Source organism: Mesocricetus auratus, unplaced genomic scaffold (assembly GCF_017639785.1).
Source record: "Mesocricetus auratus isolate SY011 unplaced genomic scaffold, BCM_Maur_2.0 Super-Scaffold_100691, whole genome shotgun sequence".
NCBI classification, from domain to species: Eukaryota; Metazoa; Chordata; class Mammalia; order Rodentia; family Cricetidae; genus Mesocricetus; species Mesocricetus auratus.
This window is the reverse complement of record NW_024429267.1, coordinates 23,010,197-23,032,134: the sequence shown is the minus strand read 5'-3', so window position 1 is coordinate 23,032,134 and position 21,938 is coordinate 23,010,197. Positions and strand designations below refer to the sequence as shown.

Here is a 21,938-nt window from a genome sequence, read left to right as displayed (position 1 = left end):
CCTGATTTTTCCACTTAACGATACGTAATGACCATGGTTTCCATGTTTCCACATCATTTTCATAATCATTACTTGCAAATTCTACATTCTATCTAATCATGTGACTACACCATGAATCACAGACCACCACTGTTTCATTTTTATCCTAGGCAGTTTCCCCATAATCTATATGAAATTTTACTATGCACAAAACATGAAATAAACTGAATAGGCCTGAGTTCTTTCCTTATGGGAGTACATTAAGTTGGGTCTTAGTTTGCTATAGGACCAAGCTGGCCTCTGGGATGGTTGAGTCCCATGGAGAAGCCACTTCTCAGAGGAAAGGGAGCTGGAACCCATGTTCAGCCTGCTAACAGTACCTGTGCCCCAGAGAGAGACAGAGGTTCTGATATAAAAATTGACAAGCTAGTTAATGGTCATGACATATAACTCTATGAGCCAATACAGGTGAGACTTGGGGGAAGCAATAGCTCACTTTTTGGGAGCCATCTGTGTCCATGGGAAAAGAATAGATTCTTCTTTTCTGGAGAGATCCACAAACCCAGTGAGAACTAGTGTCAATCAGGCTCGCCCTATATGCAGTTTGGAGGGCTGCTTTGGGGCACAACTTCAATGGTCCTTGTGGCAGGAGTGACATGAGGTGTCTGTCTCTGTAGCTTCAGACTATATTTCTGCAGGCCATTGGAACCAAAGGGAAGCATGAACTCTGTGTGTGTTCTCAGGCACCAGGGTTTAAAATTCCCCCAAATAACTGTGGAAAAACCCTTGAAGACTTAGCCAGCTTTGGGGACAGATCTCACTGGAGACAACCTCGTAAAGCTAGCTAGCTGTCAGGACAGAACTTTTTTTAAGTACTACTTATTACTAACAATTAGGGTCTTAACTTCTCTCTGGGTAAAGGAAGGCTGGGAAGATAAATTGTGCTGTATAAGTTTTAGACTAGGTGATGGGACCACAGAAACTTCATTGTTCTCTAACTTTTTGAAATCTTCATGTAAAAAAATAAACTGGGGTGAGAATAAACATTCCATTCAGAGAAAGGAGGGTGAATTGGGGTTTACACAAAGTTTATTAAAAATGTCATGCTGAACTGGCAACATCAACATTCCTCGTAAAACAAAATTTCCTAGGTCTGTGTTTGAATTCTCTGTTTAAGGTTAGCGACAGTGCTAAGATCTCATGACTGCAGTAAGGGATATCATGGCAACAAGTCACCAACCAACAAGGTGCCCAGAAGACAGCTGCTGTGGAGATTACTTCCTTCCCTGGGAGGAGATGACAGTATGCAGTATTCAAGTTCACTCTGAATTCACTTGTTTTATGGCTAAGACTCTCAACATTAACACAGTATCTGCAGCTAATTTTTGTGTCATAGATACAAAAAGAAAATTTAAGCACAAGACCAAACTAATCCCAACAGTGGAGGATTTCCTCAAATATACATTATTGAACACATGTGGGCTTCCCTCTTCAGCTTCAATGTGTGCTGAATTACCAGGATGGTTGAATCAGGATGCTCTTGGTTGCAAGCTACAGAGGCCCAACTTGAATGAAGGTAATGATGACTTATTACAACGACCTTGAAGTGACCACTCAAAGAATGTAAGCATAGACCTCTGGATAGTGAACCTGGCAGAAAGAAGTCAGCCTGGAGTGCGACAGCTGCCCTCTCCTTCACTACAGTACAGGGGTATGGGTGATGGGTTACACACAGAAACAGAAATAACACGGAAATAGCTGCATTTGCACTCACCCTAGCTTGGGTCACAGCCCATAAAAGCTAGAAACCTGGAGCACACTGTGCAACCTGCAGACAGCAAGTGAGAGAGTGACTTTTCTAAGTAATTCCATTGGCTTGACCTCTCTTTCCAGGCTTGAGTTTCTTCTAGTTAACTTGGATGGTCTGAGAGTATTTGTCAATAGTCCTTTCTATTTATATATACTTGGGGAGGGAGGAGTCAAATGAACTTGGTCTGTTTCAGTGACTCCTGAAGCTGTTGGGTCATGTGTGTCCTAAGCTAAATAGACTTTCACTGCAGAATGGACTGTTTAACCTCCACATGGAATATCCTTTGTCTCAACAAGCTTCCCTCCAACATGAATAGTTTTATTCCCAAGAAAACTGCTACCTAATACTGGCCATACTCACCATAAATTTGTGGAAATTAATAAGGCATAAGTATGCGATGTTGTAGAAAAGACATACACTGGTTTTAATTATATTTGTAATTGTTTTTTATTGAAAATGGATTTTCTTTCACACAATATATTCTAATTACGGTGTTCCCCCCTGCAGCTCCTCCCCACCTCCCCAGATCCACTCCCTTTAGGGCTCTCATCAGAAAATAGACATCTAAGTGACAATAATAAAACATAAAACAAAACAAAATCCAATAGGAATAGGACAAAACAGAAGGAAAAGGGGCAAAGAACAAGCTTAAGGAACACATAGACACAGACACACACATGTTCATACAAACAGGAATCCCGTAAAAACCCAAAACTGGAAGTGATAACACAGATGCAAAGAACCTGCAAGGATTAAAAAAGAAAAAATCTTGTCATAACAATATAAGACAAATAACCTCCAAAGGTGTTGAGTTAGTTTTCTGTTGGCATCTACTGCTGGGCAAGGGGCCTACCGTTAAGAATAGTTTGTTTCCCTACTGCAACTCCCTTGTTTCATTTGCAAGTGGTTGCCACTTGGAGATAGCTTCTGGGTTAGGGCTGAGGGCTTGTGTCCACTTCTTCTGGAACAGACCCCTTTGCATGCTGCCAAGTCTCTGTGAGCTCATCTGTGTGTCGTTTCTGCTGTATATAGAAGGCCGAGTTTCCCTGGTGCCTTCCATCCATGCTGGATCTTACAGTCTTTCAGCCACCTCTTCCACAGGGTTCATGAGGGGGCCCTGAGGAGACGGATTTGATGAAAACATCCTGCTTAGGACTGAGAGTTCCAAGGTCTCTCACTGTCTGCATAATGTTTGCTGTGAATCTCTGTATTCTCTCCCATCTGCTGCAGGAGGAAGCTTCTCTGGGCAAAGCACTGATCTATGAGTATAGTAGAGTGTCATTAGGAGTCACTTTATTGCTATGCTCCTTTAGTAAAACAGTAGTATTTGGTTTTCCCCTAGGTTCCTGGCCTAATGTACACAGGTCTGTTCACATAGGTTATCTATCAGTTTTGTAAAGCACTTATAAGTTCTAATTTTTGAGATTATAATTACATCATTTCTCCCTTCCGTTTCCTCCTTCTAAACTCTTTCATATACCCCTCCTTACTCTCTTTCAAATTCATGACCTCTCTTTTCCTTAACTGTTATTGCGTGTGTGTGTGTGTGTGTGTGTGTGTGTGTGTGTGTGTGTGTCTGTGTGTCTGTGTGTCTGTGTGTGTGTGTGTGTAAGTTGGGACTGGGCTCCATATCCACAACTCTACATTTTATTACATGTAGTGTTACCTTATACTAATCTTCATCTATTTACAAAGAGAAGTTTCTTTGATGAGGGGTAATGACTATACTTATCTCTGGGTAATTGAACAAAGTGGCAGCTGTAGGTTCTCCAAGATCATGACTTCAGTAGCCCTGGGGAGCTGGGTAGGTTTCTAGTACCTAGCATGATTTCCCTCTTATTGGGCAGGTCTTAAGTCCAATTGGAGAACTATTGGTTACTGTCAAGGCATGTGTGTCACCACTACACCCTTGGGATTATTGTTCCATGATGGTAGTTGTGGATCAAAGAATAAGACTGTTGGTTGCTTTTCTTCTTTGGAAGCTTACATGGTACCTTCTAGTTTCATACAAACTAGTCCTCAAGAAAGAGGCTTTCATGTCGGTTCTAGCTGAGAGGCCTCTGGGTCCACTGTCTGAAATACATGGTGTCTTCAGCAATAAGATATTATATTTTAAAGAGACTAGAACAATTGGAACAATGGGGAGTTAATAGCATATATATCCATGCTGTCACAGGGAGCTCATTTATGCTGAAGATCAGTCTACAGCAGTGGGAGATTAGACTGGCATTTATCTAACACCCCATGTGCCACTTGACACTATTTTCCATATTTGTACAACATACAGCATTTGTTTTATGAAAAAAGAATTTACAGTTACATAGATGTGTTTATTTTGAGCATATCTATAAACTGTCTTAGGAAGGGGTTATTTACTGCTAGGGCCTGCAGGGCCACTTAGAGCAGAGATGGTGTTCTCAGATGTCATACTTAATGCACAAATTGTCCCCAGACTCGCCCTGTACTTTCCATTTGTAAAATAAAGTTAAAGAAATTAAGTCTTAAGTAGCTAAGGGAAAATTATCAAGATACCAATGAGTAGAAAAATTAGTATTAATAGACACAGTAGCAAAGTGACTAATAAAAGAGGTTCACATAATCCTAAGTAACATCAACTGAAGAGACAAGTTCAACTAGAGACATCATGTTCTCATAGGATGTCCTTGGGCAACATGAGGCTGACTGGGGCACATATCTTGTTCCGCTGGACCAGGCTAGTAGATGAGGCCTACTCTTGAGTCTGCAGGAGAATAAAGAGCAAAGCCAAGGTCTAGACAGAGTTCTGGCATCTAAAACCCAGAATGTCCTGTTCAGCAGGCCAACTGGACTTGCTCTTTTCCAAACTGTGGCCGACAACCTGCATCTTTTCCCATTTTATCTGCACAGGGCTTTCTATTTTTGACCCAAGGACAGGGCTCTGTTTCACCCCTAACAAACCACCAGCCCACTGCACAGAACCTGTGGCAAAGTGCCTCCAAGTTAAGGACACTCTACCAGTTACCTTCGGTAGCCTTCTCCAATTATTGGCAAAATTAATTAGGGTGCAGCCCTTACATTACAGTTCTAAAGAAAAATATGTAGAAATATATTTATAAGGAAATGCCCATTTTTCTAAGTGTTAATGGGCAAAGGGAAACGGGAGAATATAGTTTCACTGCTTTTATATGAACCTTTCTGCCAGAACCTAAATGGGGAAGTCATTCGGGGACCATAGGAGAGGAGGAGTCAAACTGCTCAATTACCAAGAGTAGACCTGGGCGATGGCTCTGTGGGAAATTCCTAAGGATGTTTTCAGATCTTCCAGAACTATGATGAGGGGAAGAGAAGGCAAAAAGAAGCCCTTCCAGTAACCCCAGGAAAGGCTCCACTTGACTGAAGCCATCGCTGCTTTCTAATATTCTTCTCCTATCTAAACAAGAATAGAAATAGAAATGTAATTTGTTTTGCAAAGTCTTAGGGGGGAAAAAAACACCTACAATTGCAGCTAGAGCTTAACAATTTTATAGTAAACAGGATCACACTGCCCACCTCCCCAAGGAAGAAGGGATAGTAACAGGGATGATTCAAACCCAGTAGTCTAGAGGAACAAGGTCCACTAGTAAACTTGCTGAACCAAGAGGGAGGGATGGAGAAGAAAGATTCCAAAAGTTTGCCAACCCCAAAACCATCTTGGCCATAAAGAATTAAACCAAATACAATAAAGTGGCAAAGTCAGCATTTCTAGAATAAATATTTTACTATAACTCAAATTCAGTTAGCAATCTAACAACCCATTATTCTGCAGTGAGAATCTCTTTTTACCAACTGAAGAAGACACACACAATGTGAAGGCAATGTGATTTTGCTTTATTGACTACAACACCACCCAACATTTATAGTTAGGAAACAATCATAAGGCCATCACCTACAGTGCACTTTAAACTGTCACTCAACCCCCAATCCACTTATATTATTAACACAATAAGTAATTCGCAGCTCATCAGCCAATATTCATGATAGCTCATATAAAAGTATATGTAAGAAGAAAGAAGTCTAAGGAATATAAAAAAAAATCAGAAAAATATTTCCATATCTAGTCATAATCTTCCAGGTTTGCTGTAAAAGAAACCAGTAACAATAATAAGCATTCTTAGTTTCGTGCATACTTAATTTCTTTAATAACATATTTAACTTTCTACACAGAAAAGCTATTTTATTCTTTTATCATATTGTTGGCATAGGCTAACATACTTTGCTTACATTTAAAATCCAATGCACAACCAAATTTAAAGCCAACAAAAATGATTTTAAACTATTTTATAACTAGAAGTAAGCCATCTTGCCACATGTCCTTCACCCTCCAGCACCCAGCCCATGGAGAGACTCCTCCAGAGATCAGGAGGATCTCCAAACAGCCTAAGGGTCACTGACCACAGGAACCCACTACTTTCACAGGCATTAAGAGGCATCAGAAATACAGTCTTTGTACCTGCAGTGTGGCCAACACCCCTAATTGACACGTATAACAATAGTCTCAAAACACAGTCAAACTGTGGGGATTGTGGGGATATAGTGACAAAAGGGGACATTATTTACATAAATGCTTTCTCTGGTCTTCTGTAAACTAGCTCTGCAACCCACTAACAGAATTTAAGAATTGCATCATTTTGTGTTATAACAGGAAAAGGATGTTGCCACCACACCACATTTATTTTCCTTTTGTCTTCTGAAAATCTTGGTTCCTCAAAATGCATAATTATTACTTTGTGGACAATTAAGATATTAAAATATAAAGCCTCTAGTCTCATCTCCTCATTTTGGAACACACGAAAAACAGGGTGTCAGTGTTGGCAACTTCTATATTAAAAACTTGAAAGCCAAGTAATTCGTAACAATATCCTTTTTTTTCCCATAGAACATCACTGCTGACAGGCTTGATAAGTCCAACTTACAAAACACTATGAATAAATACAATCTCTCATCCAATATTTATAAGACATTCGCAAGCTGGATGTGATGGCACACGCCTGTGAATCCAGCACTTGGGAGGCAGAGTCAGGAAAATAGTAGACTTAAGGCCAGCCTGAGCTAGAATTAGATCTCATTTCAAAACCAAACAAATGAGTTCTGCCTCCTGTCAATTAAAACATTCACTTGTCATAAAAGGTCCTGGAAATAGCAGCAATGCTGGGGATTTGGTCTTTTGTTTTGTTTATTCCTTAGTAAAACTTTATCTAAATAGGTTTTCTCTTAAAAGAATTTTTTTTTCTGGATAACATGAAGATAAATGTCTGAATGTCATTTAACATATTCTAAACAACTAGAGCCTGAGTCAGGGATCTGTGAGAGGTCCCTTTCAAGCAACAGAAACTATGCTTCTACATGGGCAATTTTTAAAAGCTGGAACAACACAATATGAAGGGGAAAGCTGGGACAAGAGTAAAAGAGAGTGTATTTGATTATTTAATACTAGCACATTGGGTACCGTCTATAAATCTTAATACTCTCAACACATTTCTATTGGGTGTAAATATGCTAGCAGAAACTTGACCTTTTTATGAAGCAAACACTTTGTTCTGAACTTTACTGTTTATCAGAATACAAGACATGGGTGGTAGCTGGTCCTAGGTAACAGGACTCAAATGCCATTCCGCACATCAACAAGTTGGTAGCACCTACCTCTGTAGTCAATAGTTGATCATCTTCCGTAGGGCATCATAGCACTTCCATTTGTCTGGGATATAAAACGGCTCAAAAATGTGAGGAAACGGGGTGTCATATCCACATACTCTAGATATTGGAGCCTCTAAGTTCAAGAAACATTCTTCCTACAGAAAAATCAAAACAGGTGACTTTAACATGTTTCCATTCACAGAGATAAAACATTTCCACTCAAAATAAATTGACTATCTAAAACACAATTACAGTTATGGATAACAAAATGTCTAAGTATATTGTTACTTAAAAGCAGGTATGAGTAGCATGTTGGCATGACCCCAACTTTCCGTGATATGCTTTTGCATATACATGTGCTGTTACAGCCACATTTTTCTATCACCAGCACCAAAGCAGGACCATATCAATCATACTCCAATGAGTATAAATGTAAAGCAAGACAATAGAGCAAATTCCTATAGCACCTAACCCTACTACTTGCAATTAGTGATGATGTATGCTTTCTCATGTTTCCTTTATTTTTGCCTAAATTTACAAAATGACTGTGTATAGCTTTCATGAGTTCATGTCTGGGATTCTGCTGTGCACCACCCACCTACCAAGGTACTTGACTGTCCTCACCACTCTCGTAACCAGGCCTCTGAAGATGCTGCTGGCCTCTTACTACTTACAGCCCAAGTTCACTGCATGGCTGGTATGTGCTGACCTGTCAGGTGTTACCTTTGAGACTCCTCATTGGGCAGCCTCCTTTGACTATAATTTCTCAATTGCACACACATGTGACAGAGGGACTTCTACTGTCCTGAGCTCCTAAGCATGACCCAGGACAGTAGTCAACTTCTTTGTCTTGGATAGACAGACCATAGACTCCATAGGGGCAAAAACATAATTATCTAAATTTCAGTAGAACAAGCAGTATACAAAATTTAAATAAAACTTTAAAGGTAAATGACAGAAGATGTAACAAAACTACTATGAAGAAAACATCATTAATTTTACTAATAGCCATTATCTGAAATAAAACCCTTGGATTTAAATTAAAATAGTCACACAGTCTTGCTTCCCATAGGATCAGTTGAAGTCTAAATATTCTTACATGTCACAGCGTTTCTAAATTATCATTTGAACAAACATTTTAAATGAAGATAACATGATACCATATTTATTCTGTATCCATCATGGAAACCATTATCATCAGTTTTAGAGTAACGGAGACAAATAAAAGCATGCAAACCAGGTAAGTAAACCTCAGAGAGAGCCAGATCTCCCTGTGGTCCCATTAGCCACAACCACTTGCAGAATCAAATTCCAAACCAGTGCTACACTTCCCAGCAACAGGAATTTCCATGAACAACAAAGAAGTTCACCACAGAAGCTTATGGAGCCATTTAAGAGGTCCACTGATGATAACAACAAACCAAGACAACCAACAGGGTGTTTGGTCCTCCACTGCCTTCAGTACAACAAGGGATTTTTAAAGAGGTTTAGAGGGTCAACTTGGGATGAACTCAGTTTTATTTAGAGGACTCCAGCTGTTTTCCCACCTTCCTTGAATACTGCATTCTTTGTAAACAACTTAGCTACAGACACAGCATGGTACAGGAAATGGAGGACAGACCATGTCACTAAGTGCCTTTGATTTTACCCCTGCTGTAACCAGTGTCTTGGAAAGCCAACCTCCCTCAAAGTCACCTGTCAGCGAGATTAACATCACTCCCTTCGGTGTAGGAACAACAGCAAACTTGATTGTTGAACAGCACTGCTCCTGACTCAAGAATGTGAGCTTAGCTTTTTCCAGGAAGTCATCTACTACATGTTTGCACTAGCACAGAAAAAAACATTCACCACCTAGTCATACTTGAACTATAAACAGTTACCCTTTGAGGCTGGGAAGAGCAAGGAGGGAAAAGATTTCACTCTGTATTTTATAAGATCTATGTCAGGCTTTATGAGACAATGCTGAGTCTATTATCAAGTGACAGTGAAAAAAAAGAGTAAAGGATTGATTTCTGTCTGAATAAAAGTCCCTATTTCAGATTTCAGAAATTTGTGATTTTATGCATAGCCTTTCCTCACCTCAGAAGCCATAACTGTAAATTAAATAAGATGGAATTAGATGATTATATGCATAAAGCTTCATTCTACAAATCATGGATGAGAGTTCAAGGGTGTTGAACTGAAGACTACAAATGGAGCTTTCCGTGTAATTATCATGTGCCCTAGAGAGGTGATCCAGTTTGAAATTCTAATGTTTTGCTAAATGAAAGACATTAACCAAGAGCCTTTAGTTATTTCTTCCACAGACTTCAAGAGGAACGTATTGTAAAGCAATTGGAAATAAGATGTCTGGATCAATCAAGCGGCTGTACTGGTGCCCAATCAACTGGCTAATATGCAAATTACTTATACAACTATACTCCTTTAAAGTCCATCCAGACAGCACAACCTTGCTCATCCCCAGACTTTTCATAAAGCTGTACACACATACCAACAGAGAGACACCCACGCAATGCGCACACACACACACACACACACACACACACGCTCGAGGAAAAGACATTTCTGAATCTCATTATCAGATCTACAGGCTTATGTATGCAATTATTCCTTCAAAACATCTCTCTCCACTGTAACCACACAGATACCACCATTGTGTGCTAAACTTTCAGGGCAATCTAAGTAATTACATGTATCAGTCCGTTGGCTACTGAAGTACAATCATTTGTTTTTGTTTTATTTCACTCTACTTTATGTTGGTTTTCATTTTTCTGAGCCAGGATCTCACTGGGAAGCCCAGACTGACCTTGAACTCACTGTATAGACCTTGAACTCTTGCCAATTCTACTGTGTCAGCCCCAAGTGCTGAGATTACAGGTATGAGAAGCATGCCCAGCTTAAGCACATGCATATTTAAAAGTTGTATTTGCTGACATTTAATTCAGAAGAAGTGCACAGAATGAGGACTTAAGTAATGGCCTAGCCCTCAGGGCTATAAAGAAGGTTATTTGCAATGTCTACAGCAGGACAGGAGCTGGCCTGGATAAGTATTATGCCTTTCTCCCCAGGGAGAGCAGCATGCATGGGGCATTGTTCCAACATGATCACCATGTAACAAGGGTCAATAAAGAGTCCACACAGGAACCACAAGAGGCTTTCCTCAGGCCCTCTGGGATCCAGTGAGAAGGATGAGTGTCAACCCTGATGTCGTACAATGACAGCTGCATACTGTTTGCTCGTGGTGAGTCCTTCCAGAAGACCTGTATGAAACTCAAAAATGGCATGTGAATTAGCTCCTGAATGTGCTTTTGTAACTGTGAGGGGGTTCCCCCCCCAAAAAAAATTGTCTTAATAATAACAGTGACAGTGTTCACATCGTGCTGGGATCTGCGCTCAGCGACTTATGTGTTTTATCTTATTACTCCATTTCCTGAGTGAGGAAACTGAGGCAACCATCCGAGGTCAAATATTGACTGGCACATGCATGGAAAATCAAAGCACACTGCAAAGCCTGTGGTATCAGTGTCTCCTCTTCACACTCAGGTTTATTACTTCTCATTTTTTTAAATGAAAGTTTATGTTGGGGAGGGCATTCTCATGCCACAGAGTGCATGTGGAGTTCTGAGAACAACTTCGGGGAACCAGTTTTCTCCTCCTACCATGGCTTCTGGGAACTGAACTCGGGTCATCTGACTGTTACGGCAAGTGCCTTTATCCACTGAGCCATCTCACCAGCCCTAGATGCATTAATCTTGAGAATAGCAATAATGAGAGAAAAAATGAATTAGGAATGCCTTTTTAAAAAGGTAAAATGGAAGGCAGGTCAGGTTAATCACAGTTTTACAAAAGAGTACCGAATGGTGCAGGGAGGTAAGGACAGCCGTGGAGATCTCTACCCCATCATAAGGCAGGTGAAGGCCACATAACACGTGAAGAAAATGAAAGCACAAGTATGCATGGTGGGAAAGCACGAGGCAGGAAACGTACGTCCTGGGACTGGGAACCCCTGAGCTTTCCTAAGACATCTGAGCAAGCACATTCCCAGTGGTTTACATAGCAGCCATCTGGGTGGCTCTGCACACCACAGCCAGGAAGGGATGCGAGTACGATATAATTCCAGATCACTAATATCATGGACACAGGCAAAAATACATCTTCATTTGCCCAATTCCTATAGTATAAAATACACATTTATTTCCTTGGTTTGTTTTTGGAAAACAAACGTCCTGAGATCAGAAGTGACAGAGATTCTTCACATTTTTAAGCAGGTAAGAGAAAATAATTATAAGTTCATAGAATTGGGTCCAATCTAGTTTAAGGAAAAGGAAATATTACTGAGGTTTCAGCTATCCTGCATTTTATATCTGTTTTGCTAGATGTGACTGCAATTACTTGAGTGTCCCCTAAAAGGTCACACATTGGAATCTTCCTTACTTCCTATGTCAGTGATACTTGCACACAGAAGCTGGAAACAGAGTAGGGTTAGACAAAGTCATGAAGATAACCCCATCATGGACCCATGAGAGCAGCTATCCTTTAAGATGCTAAGTCATAATATAACCTCTAGCAGATGCCAAAACAAGGCAATTAGACTTTCCAGCCCCTAGAAACAAGAGCCATGTCATCTACTCCTATCAATTCACCAGTCTCAGGTATTTTGTTACAGCAACAGAAAACAGATTGAGGCAGTAATACATATTATAAAGTATATATACTTGCATAAATGCATGTTACTGCTTTCATGGAATCCCTGAAAACCTTACAATATATAACATCATTTTCCCCCATTAAAAAAAACTTAAGTTTATCAGACACTAATTTTTGTCTCACTGAAAAGACTATGTGGGCATTCCAGAACACTGTGGCTACTTCAGTAGCCCTCCGCAAATCCTTACATTGTTTTTATCGTAGGGTTGCATAGTATAATCGATACAGCATGGAATCTGGAATTGTATCTGAGGGGGATCTTTATTCTAGTATGATTTAATCTTTATAAGTCTCCATATGCAACAGCAAAATTAAAATACCTTTTTTAAAATTTTGCATTATTGTAGTTTTCTACCATTCTGTAACTCTTGTCTATTTACCTCTTTTGATGTGTAGTAACATATGAAAAGGTACTTGTTTTCATGCCTGACATGTCAGAATGTTCAATAATCACTGGATTTTTGTTTTCCTCTTAAGGTTTTCCAAGTTAAAGAAGTCTCTTACCTACAGTAAATCAGGGACTTGAAACAGCATTGGAGAAAGAGTCTTCTGTGCAAACAGTCAAACCTGGATTATGGCATCCATAATAGCACATGGCCCAGCAGCTCCTTGTAAGGCTTTAAAATGCTTAAGAAATCACCCCAAATACATTGAGTGTTCCACGAAGGAGGGTGGAGGTGGCTATGCAGGCTCAATGAATAGGCTGTACTCAGCCCACACGGCAAGTCAGAGTCTAGTGTTGCCACCTGGTGGGGAGCACAGATGCTGGTCACTAACTGCTAGGCTCTGGAGCTAGTGACAGACGAAAATGTAGTGATATTGGTAAATCAAGACCTCAAGAAGTGGTTAAAGTATCCTACATATCAAAAGAACTTATTTTCACATGGTGAGATCATGGAAACATGATGTGTCACCACACAGAAGATTATGAGTGGAGTCCAGTGTGTTAGAGGATGTCACGCAAGATGCACTCTTGGAAAACTAGTCAAGAAACCATACAATACTATCCAGTATGTCTTTAACACACCCATTTGGTTTTTTGTTTATATTTTCATTTCAAGGCCATGCCAGGCTCATCTTTCTTTCTAAGAGGAATTCTGGAATAATGTATACTTAGTCCTTCTAGTGACAGAAAGTTGGATGTAGCCCATTGTGTAAAACACCCTGACACCAAGAGCTGAAAAGCTGTGGGGTCAAGTCCAAAGAGAGTGTAGAAACTACAGGTCTTTTTTGTGTGATCTGCTTCCTCGCAGCTGGTATGCTGATGCTACCTGGATATGTGTGTGTGTGTGTGTGTGTGTGTGTGTGTGTGTGTGTGTGTGTGTGTGTGTGTGTGTGTGCGTGCGCGCGCACTTAATGGAATCTGAGGAAAGCAGAAACAGTGGAGAGAAACACCTGGTTGTCACTTGTAGGGTCTAATAAGTTAGTCTTCCGTGTTCTAACAAGGAGAAACACTACTCCACAACCTAATTCCAAGGAAAAAGACAGAAGATTTCATTTTAATTGGCTTTCTTAACAAACGGGCCCAGGATTGATGGCCCTTCGACGGCACCCACGTCACTGTAACAATTTGAATTGCAGACTATATCTCATTCGAAGGTGGGAGTACTTAGGTCGCAGCTGTCAGAAGCACTGACTAAGACAGACAGATCAAAAAACTGATCTGTTTCTAGGAAAGAGTATTCTGAAACATCTTGTAGTGATTTGTGAATATAGTGGCATTCACACTAATATCCTAATCTCATTTAGTCCACGTTAATTTACTAATAAGTAAAACAACAGATTTCCTTCTAAATAGAGCTAATTGTCCAGAGGTCATGACTAGAAGCACAAGAGTTAAACACTAAAAATACAAGAAAGGCTACACTAGTTCTCCAAAATTACATGTAGTGGATAGCCTGAAAGTCCATGAACCTTATGTTAATCCTACTTATGTAAGGTTAGACATCACCCAGCTTCCAAATATTATCACAGAATATTTGTTTTAAATCTGCCATGAAGACTTGCCCACAGTCAAAACATGAGATTTAGTAAATGAGAAAGGGAGGTTGATGTCTTGAATCACATTTCCTCAGCACATGAGTCACAGAGACTTGCAAAGGGCCATGTGCCAGCAACTCCAAATAACTGAGCTAAATAAATACAGCTTCACCAATGTATGGCGTTATGTTCAGCTAAGCTAATGCTTTAAACACTACGCATAATGTTTTTAAAACGGAGCTTAAACAACACATATTTAATTATGTGCCGATTTTCCATGGGATTGGAATCATAAATCAATCTTCAGTAGTCAGGGGGTCTCACCCTAACCTCAGGGTCTACAGGATACCCTCGAGAACTAGAGGTATATTTCATTGTTCCAGGACTATGCAGCCCAATAACACCAACACAAGACAGTATGTGAATGATATTCTTTTACCCAGATTTATAAAATCCCGAAAAATATTCCCATTTAAGACAAACTATTTCGGCAAAGTTTCTAAGTGTCAAGTCATAATCTTAACTAAATTCAAACCTGAGGTCTCTGTTACATAACTTCACCAACACATCTTCAATATCTGCCATTAAGATGCCATTTCTTTCTTTAATGCAAATCACTGGCAATTTGATAAGAAAATTTAAATTTCCTTTAGCTACTTAAAGAATGAACTGAATCCCAAATTAAATTAGTGGGTTTTTAAATTTAGACTCTAAATATATACATATACTCTACTTAAATTCCAATTCTATTTTTGAAATGGAAGCTTTTTTTTCTGAAGCTGGAAACAAATACTATCTTAGACACCCCTGGGTTTCCCTGGATACAGCCAAGCCTCCTAACACCCAGTTGGAAATGACATTAAATAAGGAAAGAAATGCTTCATGATACAGAGTTACAAGATGCCACAATATTAACATCTTAAAGTGAAATCTCCGCAACGCTGGAAGGTAGCTCAAATTTTAGAATCACAGATTTAATATTAAATCAATGCCTCATATACTTGTCTAAAAAGTGTTGTGTTATAGAGATTAGATTCCCGCTTTTCAAAGTGAGTTTTTAAATTTTGCTATTTTAAAATAAGAGCTAAGTAAAAACAAGGCCATGATAACCAAACTCTTTCAATTATAATACATCTAAAAGTATTTTTTAAACACAACACCATACTATTATAGTCTAGGGATCCAGACATTTAAAAATATTAGATCATTTTAATTTTCATGAATTCTAAACTAGGCAAAACAGACATAAAACCAAGCACCTCATCAAGACCACTTTGGTTTCCCAGGTAAAACCTGCAAATGTTTTGTCGGACTTCGGAATTCTCCCTGTAGTCCTGAACTAGGGCGTGGGATGCTCACAATTTCCAGTAAATGGCAGAGTAAAAACAATGATTTAAATTCAATTTACTCGTTAAATCTTCCTGCAACACATTTACAGCCTCCGAGGGTGAATTAGGGCTTCACAATTTTGCAGCCCGAGACTGAGACTCCTTTGAGATAAACTGTGTGCAGTTTGACATGTAGAATGCACTGGGACTCGATGCTTTTGTTAAAATATGTTATATGCAGGAAAGGGGGGGAAGGCGAGGCTCTCAAATTTCCACAGACGCCAAAGCTTCTCAGATTTTATAGTTCAAATTCTTCCTATAGAAAAGCGCACGGAACAAGGCTGCAGCGGCATGGGAAGGCGGAATTCCTTAGGATGCGGACACACAATGATAAACACACACGAGCAGCAGCCTGGCATCTCCTTGGGAGCAAACTTCTCTGTTCTCCATAAGGTAGGATTTGCAGTGTGCTCGGCACCTGGAAATTAAAGCCCTCCTGACTTTGGGCGATCTCAAAAGGCCAAGCTTCTGCATGTGTTTTCCATAAACTTCTTGGTGTCTGTCTACCACCAACAGATGTTCAAAGGCAGGCATCAGTCAGGCATCAGACATCGTCCCAGCTAAAGTGACCTTTGTCTGACAGGGAATGTGTTGTTTGGGGTTTGAGCTGCCGAGGTAGTTGGGAGTTGTCACTCTCCTACTTTTGCAACCTGTTCTGAAGTTTCAAGCCTAACCATAAAGTGAAACTAAAAGAACAGATGGATTCCTCTCCAACTGTCCCCATCCTTCTAAAAAGAAAGCCCGAGAAACTGAATTTTTTAAAAAAAGAGTGGCTAAAATGTTATTTCAAAAATTGGCCTTGATAAAGTTTTCAAAAACTATTTTTCCTCCTCTTTAAACATGTTACATTTCTACATCATTGTTCATGTTTAAATGAATGTAAAAATAACTTGCTAAATACATACACACACACACACACACACACACACAAAGAAAACAGCGAGGGGGAGAGTGACCACGTAACATATATAGATAATCCCAATAGACAATGTCAATGTTTTATGAAACAGTTCTCTTAAATTAATTATGGGTGCCATAGCAACATAACCTTTCAAGTTTGATTTTGTTGAAAATATTAGGCTGAGTTACTCTTCAGCAGTTTGAGTCTGGTCTTTAGATAGGTGCTTCAATTTTGACAAGAAAGCATAGCAGAAAGAAATGTTACGTGTTGTCGTCAATCATTTGGAAGATATTTGGTGAGAAATGTGATGCCGCTCTTGTCTGCCGCTACTCGTAAAGTTACCTTTGTCGTCATGAAATTTAGCCCTGGAACAACTAACAAATTAAATTGATGGTAGAGACATGTGACAAAATCTAGAAAAGGGCACGCTAAAACCCTCATTATTAAGATGCATGTGACTTCGGTATCAAGCTAAGTTTAGCCTGTTCATGAAAACAAATTAAGCGATTACAATGATTGCTAACCTCTAACTCAAATAAAATGCGGAATCCAAAGTGCAGTTTTCTCTTCACTGATGTTTCTGCCTTTACAATTGGTTATTTCTTACAAAAACGCTTTTCAGGTTGAATGTCTGTGAATTTCAAACACATTTTCCTGCTACTATTTCAGGAGTCGAGAGATGGTTTACACACCCATGGCTCAGTCTGTACTCCCGTAATTGAGAAAATTGGGCACTGATAAGATGATTTTGGTTCTGCACACAGCCTTACGGAGGCTGTACTGCATGCTTCGTGCAGATAAACTTCCATCGAAGGGGGGAAATCACAGATTTAACGGAGGGGTGGCTGGCGACTGACATCTGGCTCTTTTACCACTTCTATACTTAAGTGTAGAAACATATGACGAAATGCAGTTAGCAAGGGGATTGAGGTGAGATAAGTTCACAGCGATGTAAAAGGTAACAGCCACATGTTTTATTTAGATGGGTCAGAACATTTACTTGCTGTCATTTCAATCTTTTACATCTACTTGCTTACTTGGAACTGAGTTCCAAAACTTAAATCAGTTCTAATGAAGAATCCATGGCTAATGTACTGACCCACCCGGGCCCCAGAGGCCACAGGAGTTCACATACAGGTCATATGTCATAGCTAATGATATACCTAAGTACAAATGGCCTCAAAAGAAAAAACTGGCATATAATCGACATATGCAAGGAGTAGCCAGAAAATCAACATGGAGAAATACAGAGAGAAAGGGAAAAAGTGAAAACGGGAGCTGTCTATGAGTTTGAGGAAGGAGCATGCCTATGTACACAGAAAAACTGGGCTGGTACAAACTAACCCAAACTACACAGTAACTGAACTGGTACTCCTATTTGACAGCAAGCTAGTAATAACTAGTATTAACAGTTTGACTTAAACCTTTTAAAATCTCTGTGTGGTAACAAGTAAGGAGTCTGGGAGAGGAGGGGGTAAAGGGTGACCTCACACAGATATGCACGCATTGCTGGCAGTCTGAACCAGTGGCGCTCACCCATCCATCGCAAGTGTATCAAGAGTATCAAGAGAACCTCTGCCGGGCATTGGTGGCAAATGCCTTTAATCCCAGCACTTGGGAGGCAGAGGCAGGCGGATCTCTGTGAGTTCGAGACCAGCCTGGTCTACAGAGCTAGTTCCAGGACAGCCTCCAAAACAATACAGAGAAACCCTGTCTCGAAAAACCAAAAAAAAAAAAAAAAGAGAGAACCTCTGAGTCTAAAGTATTCAGAGACAATTGCTTGGACCCAAAGTAATTCTGTAGTTACTGCTGCTCTTGCACCTGTGACCAGGAAGCATCGTTTCTTTCAAGTCGACTGAGACTTTTTTTTTTTAACTTTTATAAGAAACCGGACAGTTGGCGACAACTGTGGGGAAGAGGGCTCAGACAGCGCGAACTAGGGTGCGACCTAGACAGCACTCTAATCAGAATTCCATGAAGGCAAGTGAAGTTTGGGTTTGCACGTTAGGAGACTTTTGAAGAGGCTTTCTGAGAAGATGCACATGAGCGGAATTTGTAGTGAACTCATAACAGCTTGCTTTAGAGCGTGAGGTCTCACTGGGATTTCATTCTGTAACCATCCACGGAAGTGTGATGGTTTCTATAGTGAGTCTCAAATCATTAAAGCACCTCATAGGAAAATGAAACCTGCTCCTGTTCATTTATCTCCTCATTTACAAGATAGTCTAGATGAGTTTATGTGACTAAATATTTATATTAAACTATGACATCTTTTTGATAGGCTGGTGAAATACTTTAAATGAGCATAGTTTGCAAGTCTTATCTTGGCTTCACCTTAAATTGGGGAATAAAATTTAATCTCCTCACAGTAAATATTTTACAGTTTTTCTCCACGATTAATTCATTTTTAGGACTCCACCACTTCAGAATCAAATGTCTAAAGTATTTAAATCAACGCCTTCTAAGAATTAAATTAAATTAAATGCTATGCCTTTTTTTTCATAGCAAAACACCAGGCGACAGAGCAAGCCACTGAAATTACAACAGTCTTAAACTCAATGTAAACATAGGTGCTGCACACTGTCCCTATCTCAGAGTGCATACACCAGCCACAGCCCCCAATGCTGACATGGCAGTGGAAACTAGCTGAATGCATACATTAAGTTCCATCAAGTGGACACTGCAGTGTACAAATGGAGCCATCCCCAGCATGAAAGCAAACAAATTCTAGCTCTCTGAGCAGGCATTCCAGTCACTCCTGGAAAAGTTTCCCCTTTAAAAGCTCTCTCTCTCTCTCTCTCTCTCTCTCTCTCTCTCTCTCTCTCTCTCTCTCTCTCTCTGTGTGTGTGTGTACATATATGTATGTACACACAAGCACATATACGTACACACATACATGCATATATATGATGTTGTGTGTATGTATCAGAGTTTCCAATGCATTCAAATCACATCACTTTAATCCCCAGTCCCCAAAACGAGCATGCTTACATTTGATATAACAAATCACCAACCCACAAGGATTTTCCCTAGGTTTCCTCCAAGGCTAATTACGTAGCAAATCTAATTAAGTGCATATGATTCATCTCAGCAGCAGGTACTTTAGTTACTTCAGCACTGCCAAAAGGGGTCTGAAGTGTATGTTCTCCCTCCAAAATAATCATGCTGCGCGCCAAACTGATAACCATTAAACACAGCTGCAGAGCAAATGTGCGGTCTCGGTCCTGTAAATACAGTGTTCGCACATCAATCTGCACCAAGCCACTGCTCGTTCAGAACTACCGACTTGTGAATGTACTCTGTGCACGAGTATCTGTCCTTTGTTTCACAGGTGGTTTTGTACAGACAGGAGGGTTCCCACTCTTAGAAGTATACTGAAAGTCTGAAGACCTCAAATACTGCAATGCATTGGATCAAAACCTTGTTGGACTGGTTTGCTTAAGTTTGACAGCTTGTATGAATAAGAACAGAGTTTAGTGTGTGCTTGAGAGTACAGCCATGACATGCCAGCATGGAATATAACCTCATTCTTAAAAAAACATAGCAAAAATTCATCAACACAAATTAATTGGCTTTTGTTATAGTTCTCAAAAGTACAAACCAAAGCTATGTCAACTCGCACTGCAGAAATGAAACTGCATTTCAGTAACTCGAATAATTTCCGTGGAAGGAAATCCACTGCAGAGAGATGCTCCAAACTCAGTGGGTTGCGGGTTGTTTAAGGCCATGATCACATTCCCTTCAGAGACTGAGATCACCATGGCAACTACCCTTCCCCAAGATACGCAAGAACCAGTGTTCTGAAAACACGCTCGCCCTTCGGCGGTGATAACAATATGACCTAGTTTTAAGGACAAAGTCTACCTATTTTGTGCAGAGCAAACCTTTTATGCTGACTTAATCACTGCCGTAGAATTCAGCTTTGTTAGTGAATGCAAACATAGTGAAATCAGCCATCATGTGCCAGTTTCTAAACAAAGCAAAATCTGTGACTTAAGTAACTCGGGATGTTACAGCTGGAGTCGCTAAGTGTGTAGGCCCAAGCGGAAGAAGAATGGCTGTTGGAGAGCAAAGGGCTTATCAGAAGCAAAGCTGGCAAAAGGAAACACCATATGCTCCCCTCACAGCTATTGGAGTTCTCAAAAGAAGCACACATTTCAATAGTTGTATTAAGTATCTGTAGTTGTTTCTAGCTACCTTCATTCTTGATGTGCAGGGTAATACAGACTTTTGAGTTTAAGTATCTCAGGGTTTTTTTGGTTGTTGTTTTGTTTTGATTTTTGTCTTTAATGGCTCAGGTATCTGTTGTTAATTGTCTGAGTGTTGACTCAGTCTAAGTGTGCCAAACGAACAGGGCAGAGTCATACACTGCCTCACAAGCCTTTGTAATAGTGGTGCGCAGCTTGACAAGAGCTTAACCTTGAAATACTAAATAGCTTAGTTACTGCAGACGCACACACAGACACACAGACACACACACACACACACACACACACACACACACTCATACAGTTTAAAAAGGAAAAGGGAGCCTGGGGAAATTTCCACTCCTTAGCAATGCCTAAATGCCCTCTCCTTCATGCAATAGAGGCTACACTGTTGCCCCCATGATCACACCCCCTGAATGAGCTTCCTAGATCCCAAAGATTACTCTTGCCACACTGCTCCCCAAGCCCAGAACAGATAGATATACATGTGTCAAGAAAAGGAAAGGGAGGGAAAGGGGAAAAGGGAAAAAGAAGAAAGGAAGAAAGGGAGGGAGGAAGCGAGGAAGGAAAAAAGGAAGGAAGGGAGGGAGGGAGGGAGGAAGGGACAAAATCATTGCCTTCAATAAAGCCTCTTTTATCTAAAATTGTCTCTTGCTTCCCCATTTCCTGCTATGGTCACATAGTCTACCTTCCTAGTTTAGCTTAAACATACTTCTCCAAGAAACCAGTGGGGAACTCGATACTGAATTTTTTATGAATGTGTCCGTTTTTCTCAGCCATTATCAATTAAACACGAGACCGTACTGTATTCCTCCCTGCATGCATAGGAAACACATTTGAGGGGCACTGAAAAGGAAGGGGATTTCAAAGGAGGGGTGCAGGAGGAAGAAGGGGACAGCCAGATGGCCACCAGATCAGTCATGACAGAAAGACAGCTACAGGTGTTTTTGATATTTCTCACATCGGCATTTTACAGAGTTCATACATGTAGCTATGGAGTTGCACATTGTTCCCAGGCCTCCTTCATAGGAGACCTAAAGGTATCAGAGATGAATCACGGCACTGCTGGTAATTCAAACTGCAGCAGCAATGACAGGAGTAAGTGAAGGGACACGGTGGAAATGAGCAGATCATATGCATTTATAATTTAAGGGCAATTACCTCATCTTGTTAAAAATGTAAGGGTGAAAACTAAAATGTCCACTTGAGAAAGGTGAGAAAACAAAATTGAGGATTTTAGAATTAAAAATTATTTCCCTATGGTTTGTGGCTAAGTGGAATGCTGTCTTGGCTAACATTCAAATATCTTTTCT

At 40.1% G+C, this 21,938-nt stretch overlaps 1 protein-coding gene across 8 annotated transcripts in view; it reads right to left on the bottom strand.

Moving 5' to 3' along the window:
* Positions 1-2,217: 2,217 nt before the first annotated feature.
* The window catches only part of Bckdhb (branched chain keto acid dehydrogenase E1 subunit beta), a 178,280-nt gene continuing 158,559 nt past the window's right edge, over positions 2,218-21,938 (bottom strand). For 4 of the 8 annotated variants that reach the window (XM_040739768.1, XM_005073687.4, XM_040739769.1 and 1 more), the window contains 2 exons: positions 7,448-7,596; positions 5,615-5,884 (listed from right to left, as the gene is read on the bottom strand). In XM_040739768.1, coding sequence (XP_040595702.1) covers positions 7,456-7,596 — 141 coding nt within the window. In that variant the 3' untranslated portion in view covers positions 5,615-5,884; positions 7,448-7,455. Of the gene's footprint in view, positions 4,530-5,031; positions 5,199-5,614; positions 5,885-7,447; positions 7,597-21,938 lie in introns of those variants that run through there. The other 4 variants (XR_005874736.1, XR_005874734.1, XR_005874735.1 and 1 more) reach the window with 4 other exon arrangements.